The sequence below is a fragment of the Otolemur garnettii genome, unplaced genomic scaffold (assembly GCF_000181295.1).
Source record: "Otolemur garnettii isolate 467f Iridium unplaced genomic scaffold, OtoGar3 scaffold00049, whole genome shotgun sequence".
In the NCBI taxonomy this organism is placed as follows: Eukaryota; Metazoa; Chordata; class Mammalia; order Primates; family Galagidae; genus Otolemur; species Otolemur garnettii.
This window is the reverse complement of record NW_003852444.1, coordinates 9,230,697-9,244,261: the sequence shown is the minus strand read 5'-3', so window position 1 is coordinate 9,244,261 and position 13,565 is coordinate 9,230,697. Positions and strand designations below refer to the sequence as shown.

General features: G+C 38.9%; 1 protein-coding gene across 1 annotated transcript in view; it reads left to right on the top strand.

Moving 5' to 3' along the window:
• Positions 1–4,204: 4,204 nt before the first annotated feature.
• The window catches only part of AGBL3 (ATP/GTP binding protein like 3), an 86,676-nt gene continuing 77,315 nt past the window's right edge, over positions 4,205–13,565 (top strand). Inside the window, 3 exon segments of the mRNA XM_003791663.2 lie at positions 4,205–4,379; positions 5,560–5,620; positions 9,173–9,358. Of these exon segments, the coding sequence (XP_003791711.1) occupies positions 4,317–4,379; positions 5,560–5,620; positions 9,173–9,358 (310 nt within the window). The 5' untranslated portion in view covers positions 4,205–4,316.

Genomic DNA, 13,565 nt, shown 5'->3' with positions numbered 1-13,565 from the left:
AGGAAAGGTGTCATCATGGGAATGACGGGACACCTGAGCTGAGTCCTGATTGGTTGACTGGCTGAGACAGATCTGAAGATTTCAGCTTGGAAATAGTTTAAGAGGTTTGGCCCTAGCCTAGGTCATCCTAGATCCTGATTGTCCAAAGAAGGCCCAGATAGGTGCTGGACCACCTGAGGGCTCCCAGGCCCTACTCTGGCTTCCTCAGTCAAATTGTAACAATATCTCTAGGGCTACCTGACCACTATCTTCTATGACATCATAAATAACTGACTGTCCTGGTCACTGCATATCCACATGTAAGCCCCTGCTCAATATATTCAAAATGATAAAATTACACAAAGTAAATTATATTCCTAACACAACTTACATTTGGCCATGTTGTTAGAATGACCTTTCCCCCTGATTCCTACAAAAGTAACTGTACTTTGGATTATAATTTAGATTGTCTTTTCCTCTTTTGTCTTTCATTATATTGCCTTTAGCCTGCAGCCACGGAGCAAACTCACAAAATAAGTACAGAAAGAAAAGTTGGTGCAGGGATAAAGCTGCCTTCCCGAAAGGGAGAAGCCAGCTATAGAATTAGTCTGTCCAGTCACCTTCTCTGGTGCCATCACAGGAAAAGGGAACAAAAATTCCAACTTTTCTAGTCCTAGGTGGGATTTTCCCCAGGCCTTACTTCCACTTTCACCTAACGGCAAAGACTTTCATTTCCGACACATACTACTGTCTCAAATAGGAAAGTCAGTTAAAAAAAAAAAAAGAAAAAGAAAGGGGGGGAGGAAGGAAAGAATTAACAAAGAAGCATTAATGTTTTCTTTAATGCTTAAGAAAACCATTTTAAATTACTGAAGGAAGAAAGAAGTTCTTATGAAATCTTTCCTTAATACTAACTCCAGCTAAGCTTTGTTGAGACAATATTGCCAAGTACACCGCTGAAACTTGAACAAGGGCCTGACCTGCATGGATTGACTTTATTCACATTTTCTTCCACCTCTGCCACCCCTGAGACAGATCAACTTCTCCTCCTCCTCCCCCTCAGCCTATTCAGTGTGAAGACTAAGAACAGAGAACTTTTTGATGATCCACTTCCAACTGATGAATAGTAAATATATTTTCTCTTCCTTATGATTTTCTTAATAACATTTTCTTTTCTCTAACTTACTTTGTTGTAAGATTATAGTCCATAACACATATAACACACAAAATATGTGCTCATCAACTCTTTCTTGTATTGGTAAGACTTAGTCAACAGTAGGCAATTGGCAGTAAGTTTTAGGGGAGTCAAAGTTATATGTGGATTTTCAACTGTGTGGGAGTCAGCTGCTGTACTCTCCACATTGTTCCAGGTCAACTGTATTTCCTCTTCTCAGAACGTTTGCACTTGCTGCTTCCACTTCCTGGCAGGATCTTCTCCCAAATATCCTGTGGTTCATTTATCCACTCAAATGTCTCCTGATCTATCTAAAAAAGCAACCCTATCAAGGCCCACCCACTCCTAGCACTCCTGATGCTCTTTATGTTTCCCTGCTTGATTTCTCTACCTAGGAGTTATCACCCAAGCAGTTCCATAAGGAATGTCTGCATTTTCCCTGTAAAGACCATCCTTTGGAAATGGTCCCTAACATGTAGCAGATATTCAATAAAGACTTGTTGAATTAACAAATGAATACAAGTTTCAAAGTTTTGTAGAATTCCTAATTATTTGTATTGTGCACTAAGATAATTTTTTGGTAAGGATTACTTGACATACAATGTAAATATTTGGACTAAAAATCATGAGACTTACATTCCAGCTCAAGAGAGCTTAATCTCAGATATACTCCATTTCTCCGGCCAAAGTTTAATTGGGAAGGTCCAAACTTCTCAACTGTTAACCTGAAAAACACCTGTTATTTTCAGAAACTTATAATATCTAAAGAGACAATATTAACCCATTTTTATGTTTAAGTCTTAGTGTTTTATCCTTTATTCTACTTTCAAACTCCCTAACATTCATTATCTCCATTTCTACAATATCACAAATCTTGTGGTCTATAATGCCTTATGTTGGCACCAAACATCTACATATTTTTTTTTTCAGCTGCACTTGGAAAACTGTTCCAAATATAGTAAATTATGCACCAGAGCTAAAGATCAGGGAAAAATCAAAATGGGACGTACACAATGTCTGTTATGGGAAAATTTACATTTAATTAAATAAGACAATGCGTTTGCAATGACTGGGAAAATAGTTTTCAATACGTTAGCTAACAATTATTATGTTTAAAGAATCTCTGAGCTGATAATAGTTGAGAGTTCACCCTAGTGCATCTATGAATCCTCCATCTAGTTTTTAAGGGAAAAAAGTCTCATTTTTCAGAATCGAATAAAGATCATTAATAAAGCAATTACCTAGAGTGGAATTCATTATGTGTTTAAATAAAGACCAACACACTTTTAATCCAACAACTCCAGGTAGTACTTGCAATTACCGTATCCATTTTGAAGAAACTGAGGTCCAGAAAATTCATCTGTCCTTAGTCACACTGCCTAAGGTCAGGTGGGCTCCAAAGCACAAGTCTTAACCAGCATGCTTTACTGCCACCAAAGGGGCCTGGCAAACCGACGTGCAGAACACTGGGAATGAACTGCTGTCCAGCCTTCACTCCTAAATTCTCCCCCACACCACAACTTGCTAGAGTCCCCGGGATTGTCTCTGCCCACCCCGCAACGCTGCCCCCAGCTCCCGTCATGCTCCGGGCCTCCCTCTTCCTCTGGCCCAAGCTCCGCGCAGGCTCATTTCCTCCGTTCTGGTTACTAGGTGACTCCCGAAGGCTGCTCGAATTCTCGCGATGTCGAACCCGTTGCTCTGGTAATGAGAGGCGCTGGGCTTCGTGGGGACTGCTGCGTAAAGTTCAGGGCTCTCCTTCTAGCGGCAGGAACCCTGAGTCAGTGTCCCCTCACGGAAAGAACGACCGACCTGACCAGAGGATTCGGGGCGGGGAACGAGGGGCCGGCCTAGAGAGGACAGTGACGTCCTGAGAAGGAAGCGAGAGTGGAGGCGGGGCGCCCCCTGCGGGAAGCGCGCGCGCCGCGGAGGATGAGCGCGGCCCCCCGCGGCGGGGTCCGGAGGGAGACGTGAACGTGGGACGGAGACCTGGCCGACCCGAGTCGCGGCTTCATCGAGCTTCCCACCCTGAAAGCCATCGTGCTGCTCGCAGACCGGTCCAGGTGCTTCTGGACGCGGGCGCGCCTGCTTTTGTCCCTTCTCCAGACGCGAAAGATCCCCGGGGCGCCCACTGAGTTACTCTGCATGTGGCTTTCCTGAAGCCGGAGTCGTGTCCGCAGCCGCCCAGCACGGTGGTGTGCCTCGTGGGCGCAAGTAAGGAAACAGAATCAAGATTGATGCCTGTCGGGTTTTCCAAATTTGGAGTTGTGATCTCCGGACCGAAACTGCAGCCTAATCCTGAAGGTGTCGCCCGTAAGACACTTTGCACCGTTGCGTTTGTATTTACTTCCTATGGAGCTGGACTTTCTTCTCCGCAGGTCACACACCAAAACGCGCATTTTGTGCAGGAGAGCTTAAACCGGTAGATTTGAAATTGGTAAATTCCTTTGGTCTCTAAAAAACCAGGATCTTGACAAGGAATTTAAATTATCTCGTTATCTAGTAATAACCACGTGGAAGGTACTTGCAGAGAAGGTAATGGTCATCGCCAATACAACCATCTGGTAGCTATTGCAATTTCAGTGAGAATAATATAATTGAATATTAGAGACAGAATCTACAGATAATATTTATGAGATTATAAAGGAAAAAGTCTAGTCATTTGAACTGTAGTCATTTGAACTTTTGTTCAGTTGAAAATTAAGAAAAGACTTTAAGCTTACAGTGGTATATTTCACTGACAGAATAAGTTTAATATTTTTCTTTGATTCCTTATACTTAATTCCTCAGGATCATTCTGAACTTACTATTGCTTTATCAATGTGTAATATTTAATTATATGTGTAGAATGTAAATAATTTGTGTATTCTGCAAATCCCCTTTTCAATTAAATTATTTGCTTGATTTTATTGTGATTTTTGTTTCTTACAGTAATGAAAAATTTCTGCAGGTTTTTGAAATTGAAAGTTAAATTAGCTGCATTCTAATTTACTTTTTAAAGAAAACAGTTGTCACTGTTAAATACAATTGAATATATTTTTGAGTACTCAGTTAATGTAATAAACACCTTCAGATGAAAAAAGAAACTGTCAAATAATTTCCTTAGAAATTGTTTTACAGCTTAATCCATATAATAAAAGAAATTTCAAGCCAAACACTGGAAGAGATGTCAGAAGATTCGGAAAAGGAAGATTATTCAGATAGATCAATCAGTGAAGAAGATGAATCAGTATGTTTTTCTCAACTTTATTTTACTTGAGAGAAAATTTATGTTATAATTTTTCTATTAAAATATTGTTGAATCAGTTGGATGTCTAGATCATTGTCATTGAAGTTGGGAAATAATTTGATAGAAAAAGCTGAACTACTACCGCATGCAGTATCCCTGTCTAGGAAGAGGAACTATATTTAAATTGTTTTACTGAGAAAATATTTTGGCTAAGGTTCTTGTGGGTTTTATTAAAATGTCTGTATGATAATTATTAGAGTTTTACTTTTAGGATTCATTTTCACTTTTTTTCCTATATGTTTTTATTGTATTCTGTTACATCACAATATGTATAATAGTAGAACCTCCTGTGTTCCTACTTTATTTGTATCACCATAGTAGTTTCAGTGTGGCTCTGAAGTCCCAAAGAAAAGGACATGGAAGAAGAAAAAAGAAAAGATAGAGTTTAAAAATATTTTGTCTGGTTCTAGTACATTTTTCTGAGGGATTTCCTTCATATCATGTTAAAGTATAAATTATATATATAAATTAAAGTCCCAAAATAAACTCTTGAAAATGATGTACATAAACCTTTAAGTTTATCGCTTTGTTTCTTTCCTTTTTTTGGTTTAATTTCATTCTTGATTTAAATTATTGGCTCGGCGCCTGTGGCTCAAGTGACTAAGGCAACAGCCACATACACCTAAGGTGGCGGGTTCGAATCCAGCCCGAGCCTGACAACAATGACGGCTGCAACCAAAATATAGCTGGGCGTTGTGGCGGGCGCCTGTGGTCCCAGCTACTTGGGAGGCTGAGGCAGGAGACTCGCTTGAGCCCAAGAATTGGAGGTTGCTGTGAGCTGTGATGCCACGGCACTCTACCCAAGGGGACAGCTTGAGGCTCTGTCTCAAAAAAATAAAATAAAATAAAAAATAATTTATTTTCCCACATTTACCAAGAATTTTTGAACTTTATGCTTTCGTTACAGTCATTATTATAACTAAGTAGGAGAAGAGAAATGAAAGATGCAAACTTTAAGGTTTCAGGACATTTGAAGTGTTGAGACAAACAGCCTATAATAATGTTAATTTTCCTATTTGTTAAAGAGTAAAGTGGTATACTCAATACCAAGCATTAAAAATTACTGGATTTGGAAACTTGTTTTTTAAAAAAGAAATATTTTAAAATTCTCTTGTTTTAGGATGAGGATGCATTCTTGAAATTTGTAAGTGAAGATATTCATCACTGTACACTTATAACAGGTTTGAACTTATCCATATATTTTTTCCTACCCTTTATCATAAGACCTTGAGTGGATTCAAAATAAGATGGGGAAACTAATGAAAAATTAGATTGAGTAATATAGGGTATAATTATTCTGATAGGGAGAGAGAAATGTAGTCACTTTTGGGAGTTCAAACTCTACAGGTTTGTTTTCGGTAAACCTGATTAATATTTGAAAATAATAAATGAAATTAAATGAAAGTGGTGATCAGTTTATAAGGGACTTCATTTAACGTAAATATATACTGTGTTATTTTTTTTTAGATAACTTGCTCTTTAAATGCATTTACAGTGTGACCCAAGTTATAATGGACACCATCTGTTGGCAGTATGTCTATTTAAACCAAGTTTGCTTATATAAAGAGTTTCCTTAATAAAGTCATTCATTTGCAGATGTACATGTATGTGGGAATTTTGATATAAACTTGATTTTTAAACATTTATACATTAAGAATTCTTTTAAATACTAAAGTATTTCTACCAGATATTTACATATCTAGTACAGATAATCTATTTTATTTCAAAATTTTAAAGGGGTACAAATGATTTTGTTACATAGATGTTTTATAGATATTCTGAAATTGAAATTAAGGCATTTAACCGTTTTATTTTTTTTTATAACCACCATCCTAAAACAAATCTTCACTTTTGAATTGACCGTCATTGTCTTTGGTGTGTATCTTTCTAGACATTTTTTGCTTTTATACACTTACCTGTACCCAAACTTATAGAAATTTTGTAGAACTATTTTGCGGACTTTTTCCCACTGCCCTTTTTTTCTTTTGAAAATTTTGCCAATCTATTAGAAGGCAGGCAGTAACTCAATGTTTTAACTAGCAAAAGTTGAGAATTATTTCAGAGGCATTTATCTATTCATTGTCCCTCTTGGTATAAACTTCCCAATCATAGTAATGTTTTAACATTGTTTATATTGCCCCCATTGTTTAGAACATCTCCAAAATCAAAATGGAAAACATTTATATCACCCACACATGTTCCCTTTGCCTCTCCTTCCAGCTTTCACTCCTGGCTCAAGACAATCACTGTTTTGCTTTCTCTCCACCATATTTGACTTTTTCAGACTTTCACAAAATAGAATCTTACATTTTATCTTACAAGTAAATCTCCATTTACTCCATTCCGAGTAAATCTTACATTACAAGTAAAATACCTATGAACATTTGTATATAAGACCTTGGGTAACATGTTTTCATTTTTCTTGAATAAATTTCTAGGAAGGGGTATTGTTGAGTCATATGCTAAATATATACTTTATAAGAAACTGCCAATCCATTTTCTAAAATAGCTCTACCATTTTATATTCCCACCAGCAATGTATCTATTTCCTTCCTAAGAAATCTTATATTCTCATAAATTCTGTATGTTCCCCTTATCTCACGAAGCATAATGACTTTTATCTGAGAGTTTCAATATGTAGGTCATCTTGATGTTAACATTGGGTCCTTCTGTACAATGTCAGTGTTTTTTTCTAGCAGGCAACGCAGTTATTTTCAGAGGCTAAGTTCTGTCTCCTCGTTGGTGGGTAGTATTTCAAATTTCAGGTCAGTTCTCTGAGCCTTTGCTGTGCTGACTTGGTGTTCTCATATCTCTGTAGTTCAGAGGTTCTAGGACATACATAGTTGGTTCAGTTCTTTGAGTTCTCTTAAGCTTTTCCTGTGTTGGTTTGGGACTCTCTTGCACATGCGTAATTAAAAGGTTAAGCCGAGACATTTAAATGTGTGGTTAAAGTTTCAGTTCAGTTTTCATAGTTTGAGAGTGTCTGTTGGCATAGCTCGGGTTTTAGATTGAGACTTATGGATATACACACAGAATTAAGAGATAGCTTTCTCTGGTCTCTTTCTTCCCTTCAGATTCCTGCCACTCTGTGAGGACCTCTGTTCTTGGTCCTCTATTAAAAAAGATTGGATTTTTATCTGAGATTTCACCATTTGCAGCACTGCATTGGTCTGTGAATGGGGCCTACCTTCAGGAGAAAGAGGCAAGAGAAAAGAAGAGGAAGTGGACTCACCTCCCTGCAGAGAGTAGTTCTCTAGTTTTGACTGCATACTCAGCTTGCCTTAGTTTACTTTTCAGACTCCTGTGGTAGTTATGTTTCATATTGTGTCTATACTTGTAATCAGTGCAAGAGAAGGCCTGCATTAGACTTATGTTGCCATAGTGGGACTCTTGCCTGTTAACCTACAAATGACAGGCTTGTGAATTTTGTATGTTGATTGCTGGATGATGTTGCCTTCTATTAAAGAATATTGGACTTTGTTTTGATAAACAGTTACATTGCTTATGGATGAGTTTCTTTACTTCTAGGCTTGCTTTACAGCTTTATTAGGACAAGTCCAGAGCAGACTCTACTCCAGGGCTGAGTTCATTATTCAGGTCTCAGCTCAGATGTTACCTCTTCAGAGAAGTCTTGCCTGACCAAGCTGTGTAAAGTATCATTCCCACCTATTTTCTCTGGTTCTCACTTTGATTTATAGTTCTCTATTTTATTTCTTTTGTAGCATCTATCATCACTGAAATATCTTGTTTCTGTATTTAATGTACTACAATGTAAGCTCATCATGATAGGGACGGTGTCTATTTTTCCCCTCTGGTCAGTGTCTGCTTATTGTTTTTGTCATATTGTAGAAGCACAGTAACTACAGAATGAATGATTCTGCATAACAATCCTGTGATATCATTATTTACATAAAGATTTATGTTCAAAGAGGCTGCCTTACCCAAACGAAATCATACAGAAATAAACTAGTAGACTAGAACCCAGTTATCTGAGTTGCCATATATGCTGTTATACAAGAATAGTCAAAAACTAAATCTAGGCAAAAAGCCCCATTTCAGAGGTGGCTAAGCAAGAGGAGTCAGTGAGATGAATGGAGAACCAAGTGTATGAAAGGTAGGGAAAAAACTGGGAAATTCATTGTCACCAAAAATGGAAAATGCACTTAAGGAGTAATCATCAACATCAAATTGATGCCACAGAGTTACCGTGCTGTGCGAGGCAGGGCCACTGCACTGTACTTGGAGAACCCTCTCATATTCTGTGAGAATCATGTTCCTGGTTTGTGTCACACGTAGGCCCAGAATGAGAACTAAAAAAAAAGCTGTGATGGAAGTCTCTGGTGACATTTGAGAATAGTCTCTAGCAACATTTGAGAATACAGTCCAGTAAGTGGTGAGGAATTAGAGAGTATTTAACTCATTAGACATATAGTGATTAAGAAGAATAGAAAGTAGATGATTTGCTAGAAAACCTGGAAGAAGCAAATGTCTTTAGAGTAGTGGTGAGAATTTAGCATAAATTAATAGTATATAAAGTCAACAACCATTTTTTAACTAGTATGAAAATCACTTACAAGATTTCATTATTTTTATTAAAATATGCCATGAGTTGTTAAATGTTTATAATGATATCCACAAATTAAATATAGTAGAAAAAGGAACTATATAAAAAATTATAGGAATTAGGGTTTTCTTTCTTATCACTCACAAGTGTGTTTGAATCTTCTTTTTAGCTGACACAATTGGTGACTCATTCTTCCCCCGGACTACGCAGCTACTATTGGAATATCAGCTAGGGAGATGGGTGCCACGTCTTCGTGAACCACGAGATTTATATGGTGTCTCTTCCTCTGGTCCACTGAGCCCGACACGGTGGCCATACCACTGTGAGGTCATTGATGAAAAAGTCCATCATATTGGTATGTTTTTAGCAGTTTGGGGGGATTCTAACATTAGCAAACTACTTTACCAACCTTGATTTCGGTGAGGAAACTCTTGGTGTTAGAGCAATGCATTCTGAGGGAAATATAACTTGAGCCATACAGGTAATTTTAAATTTGCTAGAGGTCACATTTAAAGAGGTTAAAAAAAAAAGTGAAATATGGTAAAAGTTTAGTTTAACCTAACTATATTCAAAATATTTCACGTTCTTCTTAATTTCAGAATCTGATGTGTGTTTATACTTACAGCCATCTCAATTCAGATTAGCCACATTCAGGTGTTCAGTAGACATATGTGCTTTAAAGCATGTGCATAGCCCCTAAAGCTTCAGTAACTCTAAACAATTCTAAACAGCAAGCCAGTAAATCCAGTTACAGTCCAATTCAGCCATAGAGTGAAGTCACAGCAGGGACGCTGCAAGGTCTCTGAACTGTATTCCTGCCCCTTTTTGCTGCTTGTCTTTTTCTCCTTTTTCCCCCTTTCTGTCTGTCTACTCCTTAGTGTAACTTGATCAGCTTTTGCCCCTTTCTTTTTTCCTTTTTCTGTATTTATTCCTCTTTCATTTTCTCTCTCTTCATGCTCCTTTGTCTTTTCCTTTCCTTTCCCATTTTCTACTTCTTTCTTTTAATGGACATTTATGGAACCAAAAGGTGCATATTTTAGTGTATATTTTTATTTTTCTGTATGTGTGCATCCCCAAATTTATTTTTTGCTCTCCCAGGTAAAAGCCTTATCTCTCAGTCCACACACAGGCATGGTAGAAGCATCCCCATTGTTCACCACTTTCTCACTGCCGCTGCGGTCCTTCTTTAGTTGATTATAGCACACACACACACGCTTGATTGCCTGGTAGAGATCTTACAGACATTCAGTGGTGAATAAAATCAGAAACTGTCTATACTTACTATAATTATATACTTACCACAGTGCCTGCTTAAACGGGATGTTACTTAGTTCTTAAAATCTTAAACACTTAAATTACGTTTTCTCTCTACATTATCTCATAGGTAGATAGGTAGATGCTAGGTAGACATGGGGAGAGAGAACACTGATTTTTGGTCATCAAGGACAAAGTTAATTTTCTTTCCCCAGTAATTCCAAAAGTTTAGGGTTAAAATTTACTAAAGTACTTATGCTTAATAGTACTTAAATTTATTTATAAAAAATCTCTTCTGAGCTGGATGTATATTTATCTTTGACCGTGTAGGATATCTGTCTCCCTTTTTCTCCTTTCAGCCCTTATACCATCATCCCTACCCCTCCCCTGCGAGACCCCTCCTCCTTTTTGCTCCAGCACCAGAGATGGAGGTAAAGTCAAGCAGAGAAAACACTGTTGTGCTACTGAATTTGAACCTTCCTCCAAGCCCTGCTTTTTGTACCCAAGTTCTGTCTCATAGCCTCCTCATTACACGTCTGTGCAAAGGTAGTGAATAAGGTGCAGGAAAGGGAAGTCCCTTGCGCATCTGTGACTTTGGCCTCATTTCTTTCCTGTAGCAGTGGTAAGAGAGTGAGAGCAGGGGAGACCCAAAGGGAAGAGGGAAGCAGGACCACGTCTTGCCACTGCTTCTCAGTGTCACCTCCAGCCCCACATGCACATTCCACTCAGCTTGGCTTCAGTCCGCCCCCTTGGACAACCCACTGTCACATCCTCACTGCACCTGTCTGTCTCTTACATTTCCTAGCCTCATGTTCGGTCTCCATCTTGCCCTCAGTCATAGTCACCATCAGTGGCACAGAGTCAAGACCATTTCTATACCCCTCGGTTGGTTGGTAGACCCCCACTTTTACTGCTGAGCTTCATTCAAATGAAAGCAGTTGTATTTCTAGCCTCTTGAATTGAAATTTCAAATATATATCCTTACCAAAATACTGTTTCAACAGTAGTTAGGTTCTCTGGTGCCGTCTTTCAAATATCTTACATGTTAAGTGGGCTTTGGGTTCTGTGAACCCAGCCTTCACCCAGCGAAGGTGCAGTAGCCATGCCAGGCAGGGGCAGATGCAGCCTCTGTCAGTGCAAGTTCCTCAGACGCCCAGAGCCGTGAAGGAAGTCACATAGCTGCGAGTGACACTGTGCATGGTGGAGTCGTGCTGAATCAAAGTTTCATCTTAGGCTGTGTCACTGCTGTCTTATTCACAGCCTGTGTCCTTGGAATACTTGCAAGCTCTGCTGCTTCTTAAGCCAGCAGCAACCCACTACATCATCATCTATGAGGAAACAGAGTTTGTTCCCAAGCATCCTTGTTGGCTCTCTCCACTTTCCTTGCTGGCATTTCAGAACGTCTGTTATTTCCTACAATGTTGCATATTGCCTTAGACCTTGCTCTTTTCACCAACTAGTGCAAGGATTTCACAAATCTGGATCTTGGAAAGGACCCTAGACCCGCCCCCAGATTATTCTCACATATAACTTTTATTTAAACACAGAGGATATAACACAGCAAGAGAAAGAGACTCTGGCAAATGTTGGGCCCTGCGTGCAAGCTTCCCAGGGTGCTTATTCACACACAGACCTGCATGTCTTCAGACTGAAACATCAAGATCTGTGTGGTGAACCTTAGCTTCAGAAGACTTCAAGGCATAAGTTCCAGGCAGGGTTTTTATGCCCCTTTGGTCGTAAAATCAAACCAGTCTGTCTTTCTAGTTCTGCCAGATTAAAACCATCAGTAAACGAACTGCCATGGGGAATCACCAGGGCAGTTTCAGACTTTACATAGCACATCCTTTATCTTGATGTTCTTCTCTTGGCCAGGACTCAAAGCTGGACACCTAGACTTCCCCAGAGATGAAAATAGAGCTTTCCCATGTAGCTACAAGTTAACTTTGTCCTAAACAACCATTTATCTCAAAAGTCATCCCATATTAGCTCATATATACCAATCTTTTTTTTTTTTTTTTTGGTAAACTGGCACATCAGATTTTATTAAATGGATGAGTCATAATTTCTTTAACTGATACCTTATTAATGAATTTTCAGTGTTTCCAGTCTTTGGCTCTGACAAACAGAATTATATAAATATCTTTTTTTTTTTTAATTGAGACAGAGTCTCACTTTGTTGCCCTTGATAGAGTGCTGTGGTGTCATAGCTCACAGCAACCTCAAACTCTTAGGCTCAAATGATCCTCTTGCCCCAGCTTCCCAAGTACCTGGGACTACAAGTGCCCACCACAAAGTCTGGCTATTTTTTCAGAGATGGGGATCTCACCCTTGCTCAGGCTGGTCTCATGGGCTCAGGTAATCCACCAGCCTCCCAGAGTGCTAGGATTATAGGTGTGGGCCACTGTGCCCGGTGTACCCTAATGCATGTATATAAATACATTTCAGGGATAAATTCCTAGAATCTGGTACAAGGATACTGTCTAATTACCCTCCAGTTTATAGTCACAAAAACAGTTTTGAGTGTGTTCAGGGGTCCCCAAGTTCACTCCTATATTCAATGATTTGCGAAAAGGACTCATAAAATTCAGAAAAGCCAGTATACTTGTAGTTATGGTTATTACACTGAAGCAATACAGATTAAAATCTGTAAAGAATTAGCAAAGATAAAAGCCATATGAGGCAGAGTCCACAAGAGACAAAACACAAGATTCCAGTTGTTCTCTCCCAGTGGCTTCTTATGTACAGCACTTAATTCTCCCGTTTGCATTGTGAGATAGCACTCACAAAGTGTGGCCAATCCAAGGGATATTCATCCGAGCTTTGATGTCCTTGGTTTCTATCCAGGGTTGGTTATAGCTTAGGAAACGCTGATGTGGCTACCTTAGTTATTTAGTCTCTAGCCTTTCAAGAGGTCAAAACTGATACTGTGTGGCCAAAGCCCCCACAACCACCGCAATAAATTACATTGTTAGTTTAGACTATCCCACATGGCCCAAAGTCAGCTGGGCATGGTGACTCATGCCTATAATCCTAGCACTTTGGATGATTGTGGTAGGAAGATCTTTTGAGACCAGGAGTTCAAGACCAAGCTGGGCAAAATAATAAGACTCTATCTTTATGAAAAATTTTAAAAGGCATATGTCTTACTGCTGCATCTGAAAATTGTCTGATCTAAATCCCAGTAGTTGGTGCTGAATGGTGCTTATGGGCTTTTGCGATAAGCCCCAATCTCTGGTCCACACTGACCTGTTGTACAGAAATGTGTTGGTACTAGCATTCCAGCTTCTAACATGTCATTAATTAAAGGA